The following is a 15,586-nucleotide window of genomic DNA, read 5'->3' on the forward strand; positions in this document are numbered from 1 at the left end:
AGGGACAGAGTGAAGGGGGGGGAAATAATTGAAACAGTGTGTGTGTGTTCTAGGTGTCTGTGTTGTGCGTACCTTTACTAAAAGCTATGTCGTCATCCTGTCCGAATCCCATGGACCCATCAGACAGCCACAGTTCTCTCTTAGACAACAACACCAGGACTGTGTTCAGACTGAACTCTACTGGGACTGGATCGCTAACCTGGAAGAGAGAGAGAGAGAAAAAGAGGGCTTTTATTCTGAAACAAAGACTTTTATTTTGAAACGTACATACAGATTCCAATAGGACTGGACCACTGACCTGGAGGGGTGTGGAGCGAGAGAGAAAGAGAGAAAGAGAGCAAGAAATAGAGAGAAAGATAGAGAGAGAGAAAGGTAGAGAGAGAGAGAAAGAGAGCGAGAAAGGTAGAGAGAGCAATAGTGTAGACGATCATAGTAAGCACATGAATGTCCTACTAAATATACACTATATATACAAAAGTATGTGGACACCCCTTCAAATTAACGGATTCGGCTACTTCAGCCACACCGGTCAGGTGTATAAAATCGAGCACACAGCCATGCAATCTCCATAGACAAACATTGGCAGTAGAATGGCCTTGCTGAAGAGCTCAGTGAACTTCAACTTTGCACCGTCATAGGATAACATCTTTCCTTTCAAATTTCTGCCCTGCTAGAGCTGCCCCCGGACAACTGCAAGAGCTGTTATTGTGATGTGGAAACGTCTAGGAGCAACAACGGCTCAGCCGCGAAGTGGTAGGCCACACAAGCTCACGGAACGGGACCGCCGAGTGCTGAAGCACGTAGAGCTTAAAAATCATAACCGAGTTCCAAACTGCCCCTGGAAACAATGTCAGCACAGTAACTGTTTTGTCGGGAGTTTCATGAAATGAGTTTCTGTGGATGAAGAGCCGCACACGAGCCGTGCGCAAAGCCAAACGAGTGGTGCTGGAATACCATGCAGTGGCTGGAGTGGTGCTGGAATACCATGCAGGGCTGGAGTGGTGCTGGAATACCATGCAGGGGCTGGAGTGGTGCTGGAGTACCATGAGGGGGCTGGAGTGGGGCTGGAATACTATGCGGGGGCTGGAGTGGTGCTGGAATACCATGCGGGGGCTGGAGTGGTGCTGGAATACCATGCGGGGGCTGGGGTGGTGCTGGAATACTATGCGGGGGCTGGAGTGGTGCTGGAATACCATGCGGGGGCTGGGGTGGTGCTGGAATACCATGCGGGGGCTGGAGTGGTGCTGGAATACCATGCGGGGGCTGGAGTGGTGCTGGAATACCATGCGGGGGCTGGAGTGGTGCTGGAATACCATGTGGGGGCTGGAGTGGTGCTGGAATACCATGCGGGGGCTGGAATGGTGCTGGAATACCATGCGGGGGCTGGAATGGTGCTGGAATACCATGCGGGGGCTGGAGTGGTGCTGGAATACCATGCGGGGGCTGGAGTGGTGCTGGAATACCATGCAGGGGCTGGAGTGGTGTAAAGCTCACCACCATTGGACTTTAGAACAGTGGAAACGTGTTCTCTGGAGGGATGAATCACGCTTCACCATCTGGCAGTCCGACGGACGTATCTGGGTTTGGCGGATTCCAGGAGAACGCTACCTGCCTGAATACATAGTGCCAACTGTAAAGTTTGATGGAGGAGGAATAATGGTCTGGGGATGTTTTTTCATGGTTCAGTTAGATTTCCCATCACTGCCCCTTAGTTGCAGTGATGGGAAATCTACAGCATACAATGACATTCTAGATGATTCTGGACTTCCAACTTTGTGGCAACAGTTTGGGGAAGACCCTTTCCTGTTTCAGCATGACAATACCCCCACAAAGCGAGGAACATGCAGAAATGGTACATAAGTGTGGAAGAACTTGACAGGCCTGCACAGAGCCCTGACCTCAACCCCAGTGAACATCTTTGGGATGAATTGGAACACAGACCTCACTAATGCTCTTGTGGCTGAATGGAGCAAGTCTCCACAGCAATGTGGAAAGCCTTTCCAGAAGAGTGGAGGCTGTTATAGCAGCAATGTTCCAACATCTAGTGGAAAGCCTTCCCAGAAGAGTGGAGGCTGTTATAGCAGCAATGTTCCAACATCTAGTGGAAAGCCTTCCCAGAAGAGTGGAGGCTGTTATAGCAGCAATGTTCCAACATCTAGTGGAAAGCCTTCCCAGAAGAGTGGAGGCTGTTATAGCAGCAATGTTCCAACATCTAGTGGAAAGCCTTCCCAGAAGAGTGGAGGCTGTTATAGCAGCAATGTTCCAACATCTAGTGGAAAGCCTTCCCAGAAGAGTGGAGGCTGTTATAGCAGCAATGTTCCAACATCTAGTGGAAAGCCTTCCCAGAAGAGTGGAGGCTGTTATAGTATCAAAAGGGGGACCAACTCTATATTAATGGCCATAATTTTGGGATGAGATGTTCCACGAGCAGGTGTCCACATTCTTTTGGTCATGTAGTGTATGCTCTTGACCACTTTAAGATTTCCACTTTAACCTTCATGGACAATAAAGTTTTAAAAACTTGAACTTGACCTCACCTGTTGGAAGCGTACATCCAGGCTGAATGAGAGGGGGGGTCTAGGGTGGCAGACCGGGGGGTCAGTGTGCCCCCCCTCAGGGATCAGACAGGGGAGCAGAGCCACCGTGTAGGAGCCAGAGTAGTCACGTACCTGACACAGGTAGATACACACACACACACACACACACACACACACACACACACACACACACACACACATACACACACACACACACACACACACAGACTTGTAAGTAAGCATTTCACGGTAAGGTCTACACATCTAATCAAATCAAATGTATTTATAAAGCCTTTCGTACATCAGCTGATATCTCAAAGTGCTGTACAGAAACCCAGCCTAAAACCCCAAACAGCAAGCAATGCAGGTGTAGAAGCACGTTGTCCACCTGTTGTATTCGGCGCATGTGACAAATACAATTTGATTTGAAGGGAGAATTTTGGAGGAGACGCATAGAAAAGTAGGATGTGGTGGAGTGTGTGTGTGTGTGTGTGTGTGTGTGTGTATGTGTGTGTGTGTGTGTGTGTGTGTGTGTGTGTGTGTGTGTGTGTGTGTGTGTGGACTCACAGCCAGCTGAGACACAAAGCTCCAGGCCTGCAGGGTGTGTGTGAGGGTGGTCTCAGACCGGACTAGAAATAGAGAGAACAGCAGGCCGGAGTGGGCATCTGATGTTACTACTGAGGACCCTGATACACCTGGGGTGGGGGTGGGGGGGGTAGAGAAGGGAGGCAGGGAGGGGGAGGAGAGGTAGGGAGGGAGGGAGGGGGGAGAGGTAGGGAGGGGGGGAGGAGAGGGAGGGGGAGGGAGGAGAGGTATGGAGGGGGGGAGGAGAGGGAGCGGGAGGAGAGGTAGGGAGGGGGAGAGGTAGGGAGGGGGGAGAGGTAGGGAGGGGGGGGGGGAGAGGGAGGGGGAGGAGCGGCACGGAGGGGGGAGAGGTAGGGAGGGAGGTAGGGAGGGAGTTGAGGGGAGGTATGGGGAGGGAGGGGTAGAGAAGGGGTGTGAGAGAGAGGGAGGGAGGAGAGGGAGAGAGGGGAGGGAGGAGAGAGAGGGAGGGGGGGAGAGGGAGGTAGGGAGGGGGAGAAGGGAGGGGAGGTAGGGAGGGAGGGGAGGGGAAGGAGGGAGGGAGGGGTAGAGAAGGGGTGTGAGAGAGAGGGAGGGAGGAGAGGTAGGGGAGGGGTAGAGAAGGGGTGTGAGAGAAAGGGGGGAGGAGAGGTAGGGGAGGGAGGGGTAGAGAAGGGGTGTGAGAGAGAGGGAGGGAGGAGAGGGGAGGGAGGAGAGGGAGGGAGGGGTAGAGAGAGAGGGAGGGAGGAGAGGGAGAGAGGGGAAGGGGGAGAGGGAGGTAGGTAGGAGAGGTAGGGAGGGAGGGGTAGAGAAGCGGTGTGAGAGAGAGAGACCATTGTTCAGCCAATCCCTCCTAAATTACTTGAGGAGGAATCTGCCATGGGAGTGCCACATGGTGACATTAACAGAGTATACTAGAAATTGTAAACATTCTGCTAGTACCTGGGTGCGACAGGATAAAGTGTCCCCGGAAACGAGCCTCTGTCTTGAAGGTGACCACCAGACGTCCCTCTCCATTGATACGCATGCTGGTGGGGTGCAGAGAGCCTGGAGAGAGAGGGAATGAACTCATGAACTCTTAGTGAAATACTCAATGTCTGTCTGTCTGCCTATGTTCCGGTGTCTGTCTGTCTGTCTATGTTCCAGTGTCTGTCTGTCTGCCTATGTTCCGGTGTCTGTCTGTCTGTCTATGTTCCAGTGTCTGTCTGTCTGCCTATGTTCCTGTGTCTGTCTGTCTGCCTATGTTCCAGTGTCTGTCTGTCTGCCTATGTTCCAGTGGGTGTCTGTCTGTCTGCCTATGTTCCTCTGTCTGTCCGTCTGCCTATGCTCCAGTGGGTGTCTGTCTGTCTGCCTGTGTTCCAGTCGGTGTCTGTCTGCCTATGTTCCAGTGTCTGTCTGCCTGCCTATGTTCCAATGTCTGTCTGTCTGCCTATGTTCCAGTGTCTGTCTGTCTGCCTATGTTCCAATGTCTGTCTGTCTGCCTATGTTCCAGTGGGTGTCTGTCTGTCTGCCTATGTTCCAGTGTATGTCTGTCTGCCTATGTTCCAGTGTCTGTCTGTCTACCTATGTTCCAGTGTCTGTCTGTCTGCCTATGTTCCAGTGTCTGTCTGTCTGCCTATGTTCCAGTGTCTGTCCGTCTGCCTATGCTCCAATGTCTGTCCGTCTGCCTATGTTCCAGTGTCTGTCTGTCTGCCTATGTTCCTCTGTCTGTCTGTCTGCCTATGTTCCTCTGTCTGTCTGTCTGTCTGTCTGTCTGTCTGTCTGTCTGTCTGTCTGTCTGTCTATCTGTCTGTCTGTCTGTCTGTCTGTCTGTCTGTCTATGTTCCAGTGGGTGTCTGTCTGTCTGTCTGCCTATGTTCCAGTGGGTGTCTGTCTGTCTGTCTGCCTATTTCCCGGGTGTGTGTGAGCCTGCGTTCCACCCGTGCTCCTGTCTGTCCTTGTGTCTGTAGCCTACCTTGCAGCGGAGCATCGGGAGGGCTGCCTATCCCGTCACGCCACAGGATAGACGTGTCATAGGTGAAGGTCATGCGGAGGTCAGATCGGAGGTCAAAGGTGAGCCAGCCGCCAGGGGCCGACGGGGAGTGGAACACATAGGAGACGAATAGAGGGACACGCAACGTCACATACGACTGGACCGCATTCAGGACCTAAAGACAGAGCAATAGAGACACGTTGATGAAGACAGGGGAATGGAGACAGGTTGATGAAGATAGGGGAATGGATGGAGACACGTTGATGAAGACAGCGGAATGGAGACACGTTGATGAAGACAGGGGAATGGAGACAGACACGTTGAGGACCTGAAGACAGGAGAATGGATGGAGACACGTTGATGAAGACAGGGGAATGGAGACAGACACATTGAGGACCTGAAGACAGGAGAATGGATGGAGACACGTTGATGAAGACAGGGGAATGGATGGAGACATATTGAGGACCTAAAGACAGGAGAATGTAGAAAGACATGTTGAGGCCCTGAAGACAGGGGAAGGAGACAGGTTGAGGACCTGAAGACAGGGGAAGGAGACACGTTGAGGACCTAAAGACAGGGGAAGGAGACACGTTGAGGACCTGAAGACAGGGGAAGGAGACACGTTGAGGACCTGAAGACAGGGGAATGGATGGAGACACGTTGAGGACCTGAAGACAGGGGAAGGAGACACGTTGAGGACCTAAAGACAGGGGAATGGATGGAGACATGTTGAGGACCCGAAGACAGGAGAATGGATGGAGACACGTTGAGGACCTGATGACAGGGGAAGGAGACAGGTTGAGGACCTGAAGACAGGGGAATGGATGGAGACACGTTGAGGACCTGAAGACAGGAGAATGGATGGAGACACGTTGAGGACCTGAAGACAGGGGAATTGATGGAGACACGTTGAGGACCTGAAGACAGGAGAATGGATGGAGACACGTTGAGGACCTGAAGACAGGGGAAGGAGACAGGTTGAGGACCTGAAGACAGGGGAATGGATGGAGACACGTTGAGGACCTGAAGACAGGAGAATGGATGGAGACACGTTGAGGACCTGAAGACAGGGGAATGGATGGAGACACGTTGAGGACCTGAAGACAGGGGAATGGATGGAGACACGTTGAGGACCTGAAGACAGGAGAATGGATGGAGACACGTTGAGGACCTGAAGACAGGAGAATGGATGGAGACACGTTGATGAAGACAGCGGAATGGAGACACGTTGATGAAGACAGGGGAATGGAGACAGACACGTTGAGGACCTGAAGACAGGAGAATGGATGGAGACACGTTGATGAAGACAGGGGAATGGAGACAGACACATTGAGGACCTGAAGACAGGAGAATGGATGGAGACACGTTGATGAAGACAGGGGAATGGATGGAGACATATTGAGGACCTAAAGACAGGAGAATGTAGAAAGACATGTTGAGGCCCTGAAGACAGGGGAAGGAGACAGGTTGAGGACCTGAAGACAGGGGAAGGAGACACGTTGAGGACCTAAAGACAGGGGAAGGAGACACGTTGAGGACCTGAAGACAGGGGAAGGAGACACGTTGAGGACCTGAAGACAGGGGAATGGATGGAGACACGTTGAGGACCTGAAGACAGGGGAAGGAGACACGTTGAGGACCTAAAGACAGGGGAATGGATGGAGACATGTTGAGGACCCGAAGACAGGAGAATGGATGGAGACACGTTGAGGACCTGATGACAGGGGAAGGAGACAGGTTGAGGACCTGAAGACAGGGGAATGGATGGAGACACGTTGAGGACCTGAAGACAGGAGAATGGATGGAGACACGTTGAGGACCTGAAGACAGGGGAATTGATGGAGACACGTTGAGGACCTGAAGACAGGAGAATGGATGGAGACACGTTGAGGACCTGAAGACAGGGGAAGGAGACAGGTTGAGGACCTGAAGACAGGGGAATGGATGGAGACACGTTGAGGACCTGAAGACAGGAGAATGGATGGAGACACGTTGAAGACCTGAAGACAGGGGAATGGATGGAGACACGTTGAGGACCTGAAGACAGGGGAATGGATGGAGACACGTTGAGGACCTGAAGACAGGAGAATGGATGGAGACACGTTGAGGACCTGAAGACAGGAGAATGGATGGAGACACGTTGAGGACCTGAAGACAGGGGACTGGATGGAGACACGTTGAGGACCTGAAGACAGGGGAATGGATGGAGACACGTTGAGGACCTGAAGACAGGGGACTGGATGGAGACACGTTGAGGACCTAATGACAGGGGAATGGAGACACGTTGAGGACCTAAAGACAGGGGACTGGATGGAGACACGTTGAGGACCTAATGACAGGGGAATGGAGACACGTTGAGGACCTGAAGACAGGAGAATGGATGGAGACACGTTGAGGACCCGAAGACAGGAGAATGGATGGAGACACGTTGATGAAGACAGGAGAATGGAGACAGACACGTTGAGGACCTGAAGACAGGGGAAGGAGACACGTTGGTGAATCACTCTGATGTCATCACTGGCCCTCTGTGATGTCATCACTGTATTCTCTACCAGAACGTTGGCTGGCCCTCTGTGATGTCACGTTTGTTAAAACGTTGCTATTGTTTTCATTTATAAAGCCCTTTTGTAAAAAGTCCCACTGTACTTAACATCATTGGTCAACTTTAGACATACGAGTCATCACACCTGGGATGGATAACTCTGGGAATTCCTTTGGTCTCTACTGAGTTGGGTAAATCATCTTTTAGTTTTTGTTGCACCTTATCAAACAATCTTGAAAATATTCTGAAATGTGATGTTTTTGGTGCCTCTAGAAAGCTGAATGAGGACAGTCTTACCTTGTCTCTCTGTGTTGTTCCTTTCTCCTTGAATTTTGCGTCTTTATTTTCATGTGTGTATTTTCTGTAATACAGGGCTCATCTGTAAACTAGACCTTGGTCTCAGTACGACTCCCTGATAAAATAATCTGTAAACTAGACCTTGGTCTCAGTACGACTCCCTGATAAAATAATCTGTAAACTAGACCTTGGTCTCAGTACGACTCCCTGATAAAATAATCTGTAAACTAGACCTTGGTCTCAGTACGACTCCCTGATAAAATAATCTGTAAACTAGACCTTGGTCTCAGTACGACTCCCTGATAAAATAATCTGTAAACTAGACCTTGGTCTCAGTACGACTCCCTGATAAAATAATCTGTAAACTAGACCTTGGTCTCAGTACGACTCCCTGATAAAATAATCTGTAAACTAGACCTTGGTCTCAGTACGACTCCCTGATAAAATAATCTGTAAACTAGACCTTGGTCTCAGTACGACTCCCTGATAAAATAATCTGTAAACTAGACCTTGGTCTCAGTACGACTCCCTGATAAAATAATCTGTAAACTAGACCTTGGTCTCAGTACGACTCCCTGATAAAATAATCTGTAAACTAGACCTTGGTCTCAGTACGACTCCCTGATAAAATAATCTGTAAACTAGACCTTGGTCTCAGTACGACTCCCTGATAAAATAATCTGTAAACTAGACCTTGGTCTCAGTACGACTCCCTGATAAAATAATCTGTAAACTAGACCTTGGTCTCAGTACGACTCCCTGATAAAATAATCTGTAAACTAGACCTTGGTCTCAGTACGACTCCCTGATAAAATAATCTGTAAACTAGACCTTGGTCTCAGTACGACTCCCTGATAAAATAATCTGTAAACTAGACCTTGGTCTCAGTACGACTCCCTGATAAAATAATCTGTAAACTAGACCTTGGTCTCAGTACGACTCCCTGATAAAATAATCTGTAAACTAGACCTTGGTCTCAGTACGACTCCCTGATAAAATAATCTGTAAACTAGACCTTGGTCTCAGTACGACTCCCTGATAAAATAATCTGTAAACTAGACCTTGGTCTCAGTACGACTCCCTGATAAAATAATCTGTAAACTAGACCTTGGTCTCGGTACGACTCCCTGATAAAATAATCTGTAAACTAGACCTTGGTCTCAGTACGACTCCCTGATAAAATAATCTGTAAACTAGACCTTGGTCTCAGTACGACTCCCTGATAAAATAATCTGTAAACTAGACCTTGGTCTCGGTACGACTCCCTGATAAAATAATCTGTAAACTAGACCTTGGTCTCAGTACGACTCCCTGATAAAATAATCTGTAAACTAGACCTTGGTCTCAGTACGACTCCCTGATAAAATAATCTGTAAACTAGACCTTGGTCTCAGTACGACTCCCTGATAAAATAATCTGTAAACTAGACCTTGGTCTCAGTACGACTCCCTGATAAAATAATCTGTAAACTAGACCTTGGTCTCGGTACGACTCCCTGATAAAATAATCTGTAAACTAGACCTTGGTCTCGGTACGACTCCCTGATAAAATAATCTGTAAACTAGACCTTGGTCTCGGTACGACTCCCTGATAAAATAATCTGTAAACTAGACCTTGGTCTCGGTACGACTCCCTGATAAAATAATCTGTAAACTAGACCTTGGTCTCGGTACGACTCCCTGATAAAATAATCTGTAAACTAGACCTTGGTCTCGGTACGACTCCCTGATAAAATAATCTGTAAACTAGACCTTGGTCTCAGTACGACTCCCTGATAAAATAATCTGTAAACTAGACCTTGGTCTCAGTACGACTCCCTGATAAAATAATCTGTAAACTAGACCTTGGTCTCAGTACGACTCCCTGATAAAATAATCTGTAAACTAGACCTTGGTCTCAGTACGACTCCCTGATAAAATAATCTGTAAACTAGACCTTGGTCTCAGTACGACTCCCTGATAAAATAATCTGTAAACTAGACCTTGGTCTCAGTACGACTCCCTGATAAAATAAAGGTTCAATGAATAAACAAAGAAAACACAAGAACCAATGAAAAGACAGGACACTCGGGTTAGGGTTACTAGGGTCACTAGGGTGTGAGGTGTGTAGGGCAGGTTAAGGGAAGTGTGGTGCCATATGGAGGAAGCCTGACCTAGTCTTTGTTTTGACCTGTCCAGTCCATATGAAGGTAAAGAGATAAGGAGAAGAAGTAGCATTAGAGATAAGGAGAGGAAGTAGCATTAGAGATAAGGGGAGGAAGTAGCATTAGAGATAAGGGGAGGAAGTAGCATTAGAGATAAGGAGAAGAAGTAGCATTAGAGATAAGGGGAGGAAGTAGCATTAGAGATAAGGGGAGGAAGTAGCATTAGAGATAAGGAGAAGAAGTAGCATTAGAGATAAGGGGAGGAAGTAGCATTAGAGATAAGGAGAAGAAGTAGCATTAGAGATAAGGGGAGGAAGTAGCATTAGAGATAAGGAGAAGAAGTAGCATTAGAGATAAGGGGAGGAAGTAGCATTAGAGATAAGGGGAGGAAGTAGCATTAGAGATAAGGAGAAGAAGTAGCATTAGAGATAAGGGGAGGAAGTAGCATTAGAGATAAGGAGAAGAAGTAGCATTAGAGATAAGGGGAGGAAGTAGCATTAGAGATAAGGAGAAGAAGTAGCATTAGAGATAAGGGGAGGAAGTAGCATTAGAGATAAGGGGAGGAAGTAGCATTAGAGATAAGGAGAAGAAGTAGCATTAGAGATAAGGGGAGGAAGTAGCATTAGAGATAAGGGGAGGAAGTAGCATTAGAGATAAGGGGAGGAAGTAGCATTACTTAAGAGACACACCCTATCTCCTCAGCCCTCAAATTAAGTGGACACTTCTGATGACGTATCATGACGTCTGACGAGTTGACACTTGCTGGGCGAGGGAGGAAGGAATTATTTTTAAATGGATCACCCTTGCCCGGAAAGATTGGTTCCTACGTTTATGTAATACTAGTTCCTGCCTGTCCGTCCGTCCTTAAGGTCCCCCCACAGTCAGACAGCAGGTCGCTGATGCTGTAGTATCCAGAGAAGATTGGTTCCTACGTTTATGTAATACTAGTTCCTACCTGTCCGTCCGTCCTTACGGTCCCCCCACAGTCAGACAGCAGGTCGCTGATGCTGTAGTATCCAGAGAAGATTGGTTCCTACGTTTATGTAATACTAGTTCCTACCTGTCCGTCCGTCCTTACGGCCCCCCCACAGTCAGACAGCAGGTCGCTGATGCTGTAGTATCCAGAGAAGCTCCAGACACACGTCTCCAGGTCCAGACTGTTATAGAAACCCAGGGAGAGAGCTCCGTCCTGGGCTATGCTGTTCCAGAGGTGAGACCCTCCCACCACCCCGGCCACGGCCACCCCAGCTGAGGTGAGCCCCAGACGGGTAGCGCTGGCATCGCCTGGCCCCCCTTGGAGGTTGGAACAGCGGTGGTTCCCCAACCGAGAGGGGTCGTGGTTCAGGGTTAGTGCCAGGTTGGAAAGGGGACGGGTGGAGATGAACGGCAGCATACCTGGGGAGAGACAGGTGAGGGGTTAGACCCAGAGGGGTCAAAGGTTGGAGGTCAGGTATGGTGTCAATGTGACCGATTGTGGTTGAGTGATCAAAAAAGGGGAGAGGTGAGAGCTGAGAGTTCAAAGGGGAGAGGTGAGAGCTGAGAGTTCAAAGGGGAGAGGTGAGGGGTGAGAGTTCAAAAGGGAGAGGTGAGGGGTGAGAGTTCAAAGGGGAGAGGTGAGGGGTGAGAGTTCAAATGCGAGAAGTAAGGGGTGAGGGGTCATGGGTGAGAGGTGAGAGTTCAAAGTTGAGAGGTGAGGGGTCAGGGTCAATTGAGAGGTCAAGGATAGGGCCAGGATGGAAAGAGGACAGCTGGTGATGTGATGGGTGAGAGTTAAAAGTTTAGGGGTCAAAGGCGTGAGGTCAGGTACCATCTACATGTGGCATAGTGACGGTTAGCCTGATGAGGTTGGGGTGCTGTGGGTCGTCTGGTCCAGTGTAGCGGATCTTAGCAGAGAACGGTTCAGCCCCTATTGCCCCAGGGGTATGAGGAGGGCACAGACCTGTAGGAGGACATGACAACAACTTTTAGGGTGACACAATAACTAATCAATCAATCATGAAGAGGGCAGAGACATGGGGATGAAAGGAGAACAACAGTTAGTATATACTGTAATGTAGCCTACTGCATCTAGTCTGAAGCAGAGACTTTTATTTTCTCTTATTTCACTTATACAACTCACCCTCCTCCATGCTGACCTCCACCTGAGGGCTAGTCAGCCCCAGTCCTCCCCGTCCCGGAGTGCTCACAGCTCGGGCAGAGCACTGCACCCTGGCCCCTGCCTGAAGGTAAACAGCATCCAGCAGCATGGACCTGGTGGAGGAAAGGAAAGGGCTCAACTCTAACCTGGTGGAGGAAAGGAAAGGAAAGGGCTCAACTCTAACCTGGTGGAGGAAAGGAAAGGGCTCAACTCTAACCTGGTGGAGGAAAGGAAAGGGCTCAACTCTAACCTGTTGGAGGAAAGGAAAGGGCTCAGCTCTAACCTGGTGGAGGAAAGGAAAGGGCTCAACTCTAACCTGGTGGAGGAAAGGAAAGGGCTCAACTCTAACCTGGTGGTGGAAAGGAAAGGGCTCAACTCTAACCTGGTGGTGGAAAGGAAAGGGCTCAACTCTAACCTGGTGGAGGAAAGGAAAGGGCTCAACTCTAACCTGGTGGAGGAAGGGAAGGAAAGGGCTCAACTCTAACCTGATGGAGGAAAGGAAAGGAAAGGGCTCAACTCTAACCTGGTGGAGGAAAGGAAAGGGCTCAACTCTAACCTGGTGGAGGAAAGGAAAGGGCTCAACTCTAACCTGGTGGAGGAAAGGAAAGGGCTCAATTCTAACCTGATGGAGGAAAGGAAAGGGCTCAATTCTAACCTGATGGAGGAAAGGAAAGGGCTCAACTCTAACCTGGTGGAGGAAAGGAAAGGAAAGGGCTCAACTCTAACCTGGTGGAGGAAAGGGAAGGAAAGGGCTCAGCTCTAACCTGGTGGAGGAAAGGAAAGGGCTCAACTCTAACCTGGTGGAGGAAAGGGCTCAACTCTAACCTGGTGGAGGAAAGGAAAGGGCTCAACTCTAACCTGGTGGAGGAAAGGAAAGGGCTCAACTCTAACCTGGTGGAGGAAAGGGCTCAACTCTAACCTGGTGGAGGAAAGGAAAGGGCTCAACTCTAACCTGGTGGAGGAAAGGAAAGGTGCATTCATTCCCAACCTCATGTTTTATTAACTTTCAAAGCAGATTCCCTGTTACCTGTCTTTCCCCTTTTTACATGTTACATACTGGTCGTTTAGCAGACGCTCTTATCCAGGGTAACTTACTCTATATAGTTAGTGCTTTCAACTTAAGGTGAGACAGACTCATATCACAGTCATTGTAACTAAAGCTCTCCTCAACGAAGCAGCTATCAGTAAAGACAGAGCTTGTAAGACATGTGCAGTAATAAGGTGTTAGCTGTACTGTTTATTTCGGGGGCTTTCTTGGATTCTGAACCTGGTAGAGGTGAGGAAGGTCCCAGCGTCGAGCTCCCTCGGTGGGCTAGCTACACCATCAGGAGTCCCTGGGGACCCCAGGAGCCAGCGGTACTCTGTCAGTGTGTTGTTGATACCCTCTGAGACGCAGAGAGACAAGGTACGACTATAGTCTGGGTAGCGGGGGTCACAGGCCTGAAAGGCGGGTGGGGGAGGGGTACAAAACACAGTTACCATGGAGATATTTGGGGTTTTCCCAACCATATATGGTCCTAAGGTGCATTCAGAAAGTATTCAGACCCCCTTCACTTTCTCTACATTTTGTTACCTTACAGCCTTATTCTAAAATGGATTACATAAAACATTTTCCATCAATCTACACTCAATAGCCAATAATTACAAAGCCAAAACAGGTGTTTAGAAATGTTTGCAAATGTATTAAAAAAATACCTTATTTATTTACATAAGTATTCAGACCTTATGCTATGAGACTCGAAATTGAGCTCAGGTGCATCCTGTTTCCATTGATCATCCTTGAGACTGGAGTCCACCTGTGGTAAATTCAATTGATTGGACATAATTTGGAAAGGCACACAACCTGTCTATATAAGGTCCCACAGTTGAGAGTCTATGTCAGAGCAAAAACCAAGACATGAGGTGGAAGGAGTTGTCCATAGAGCTCCTGAGACAGGATTGTGTCGAGGCACAGATCTGGGGAAGGGTACCAATAATGTCTGCAGCATTGAAGGTCCCCAAGAACAAAGTGGCCTCCATCATTTTATTTGTATTTATTTTTTATACCCCCTTTTTCTCCCCAAAGGGCCAGGGAGGCGAAGGTCGTGTCATGCGTCCTCTGTAACATGACCAAACCGCGCTTCTTAAAACCCGTCCTCTTAATCTGGAAGACCCCGGCGCCAGTGTGTTTTGAGGAAACACCGTTCAACTGACAACCGGCGTCAGCCTGCAGGCGCCCGGCCCGCCACAAGGAGGCGCTACAAGCGCAATGAGCGCTAAATCCCCCCCAGCAAAAGACTCCCCTAACCCGGACGGCGCTGGGCCAAACCCTCCCCTAACCCGGACGGCGCTGGGCCAAACCCTCCCCTAACTCGGACGACGCTGGGCCAAACCCTCCCTTAACCCGGACGGCGCTGGGCCAAACCATCCCCTAACCCGGACGACACTGGGCCAAACCCTCCCCTAACCCGGACGACGCTGGGCCAAACCCTCCCCTAACCCGGACGACGCTGGGCCAAACCCTCCCCTAACCCGGACGGCGCTGGGCCAAACCCTCCCCTAACCCGGACGACACTGGGCCAAACCCTCCCCTAACCCGGACGACGCTGGGCCAAACCCTCCCCTAACCCGGACGGCGCTGGGCCAAACCCTCCCCTAACCCGGACGGCACTGGGCCAAACCCTCCCCTAACCCGGACGACACTGGGCCAAACCCTCCCCTAACCCGGACGACGCTGGGCCAAACCCTCCCCTAACCCGGACGGCGCTGGGCCAATTGTGTGCCACCCTATGGGACTCCCGATCACGGCCGGTTGTGATACAGCCTGGGATCGAACCCAGGTCTGTAGTGACGCCTCTAGCACTGCGATTCAGTGCCTTAGACCGCTGCACCACTCGGGAGACCGAGCTCCATCATTCTTTAATGGAAGAAATTTGGAACCACCAAGACTCTTCCTAGAGCTGGCCGCCTGGACTAACTAAGCAATCGGGGGAGAAGGGCCTTGGTCAGGGAGGTGACCAAGAACACGATGGTCACTCTGACAGAGCTCCAGAGTTCCTCTGTTTAGATGGGAGAACCTTCCTGAAGGAGAATCATCTCTGCAGCACCAATCAGGCCTTTATGGGAGAGTGGCCAGACGGATGCCACTCCTCAGTAAAAGGCACATGACAGCCAGCTTGGAATTTGCCAAAAGGCATCTAGAGGACTCTCATACCATGAGAAACAAGATTCTCTGATCTGATGAAACCAAGATTGAACTCTTTGGCCTGAATGCCAAGCGTCACGTCTGGAGGAAACCTGGCACCATCCCTACGGTGAAGCATGGTGGTGGCAGCATCATGCTGTGGGGATGTATTTCAGCGACAGGGACTGGGAGACTAGTCAGGATCAACGGAAAGATGAACGGAGCAAAGTACAG

The 15,586-nt window shown here is 49.9% G+C and overlaps 1 protein-coding gene across 1 annotated transcript in view; it reads right to left on the reverse strand.

Moving 5' to 3' along the window:
* The window catches only part of LOC139396791 (FRAS1-related extracellular matrix protein 2-like), a gene marked incomplete at its 5' end in the record, with an annotated part of 44,708 nt that overhangs the window by 8,926 nt on the left and 20,196 nt on the right, over positions 1 to 15,586 (reverse strand). Inside the window, 9 exons of the mRNA XM_071143705.1 lie at positions 73 to 199; positions 2,538 to 2,669; positions 3,105 to 3,232; positions 4,041 to 4,145; positions 5,053 to 5,245; positions 11,113 to 11,447; positions 11,860 to 11,991; positions 12,172 to 12,302; positions 13,457 to 13,629. Coding sequence (XP_070999806.1) covers positions 73 to 199; positions 2,538 to 2,669; positions 3,105 to 3,232; positions 4,041 to 4,145; positions 5,053 to 5,245; positions 11,113 to 11,447; positions 11,860 to 11,991; positions 12,172 to 12,302; positions 13,457 to 13,629 — 1,456 coding nt within the window. The remainder of the gene's footprint in view (positions 1 to 72; positions 200 to 2,537; positions 2,670 to 3,104; positions 3,233 to 4,040; positions 4,146 to 5,052; positions 5,246 to 11,112; positions 11,448 to 11,859; positions 11,992 to 12,171; positions 12,303 to 13,456; positions 13,630 to 15,586) is intronic.

Source organism: Oncorhynchus clarkii, unplaced genomic scaffold, assembly GCF_045791955.1.
Source record: "Oncorhynchus clarkii lewisi isolate Uvic-CL-2024 unplaced genomic scaffold, UVic_Ocla_1.0 unplaced_contig_782_pilon_pilon, whole genome shotgun sequence".
NCBI lineage: Eukaryota > Metazoa > Chordata > Actinopteri > Salmoniformes > Salmonidae > Oncorhynchus > Oncorhynchus clarkii.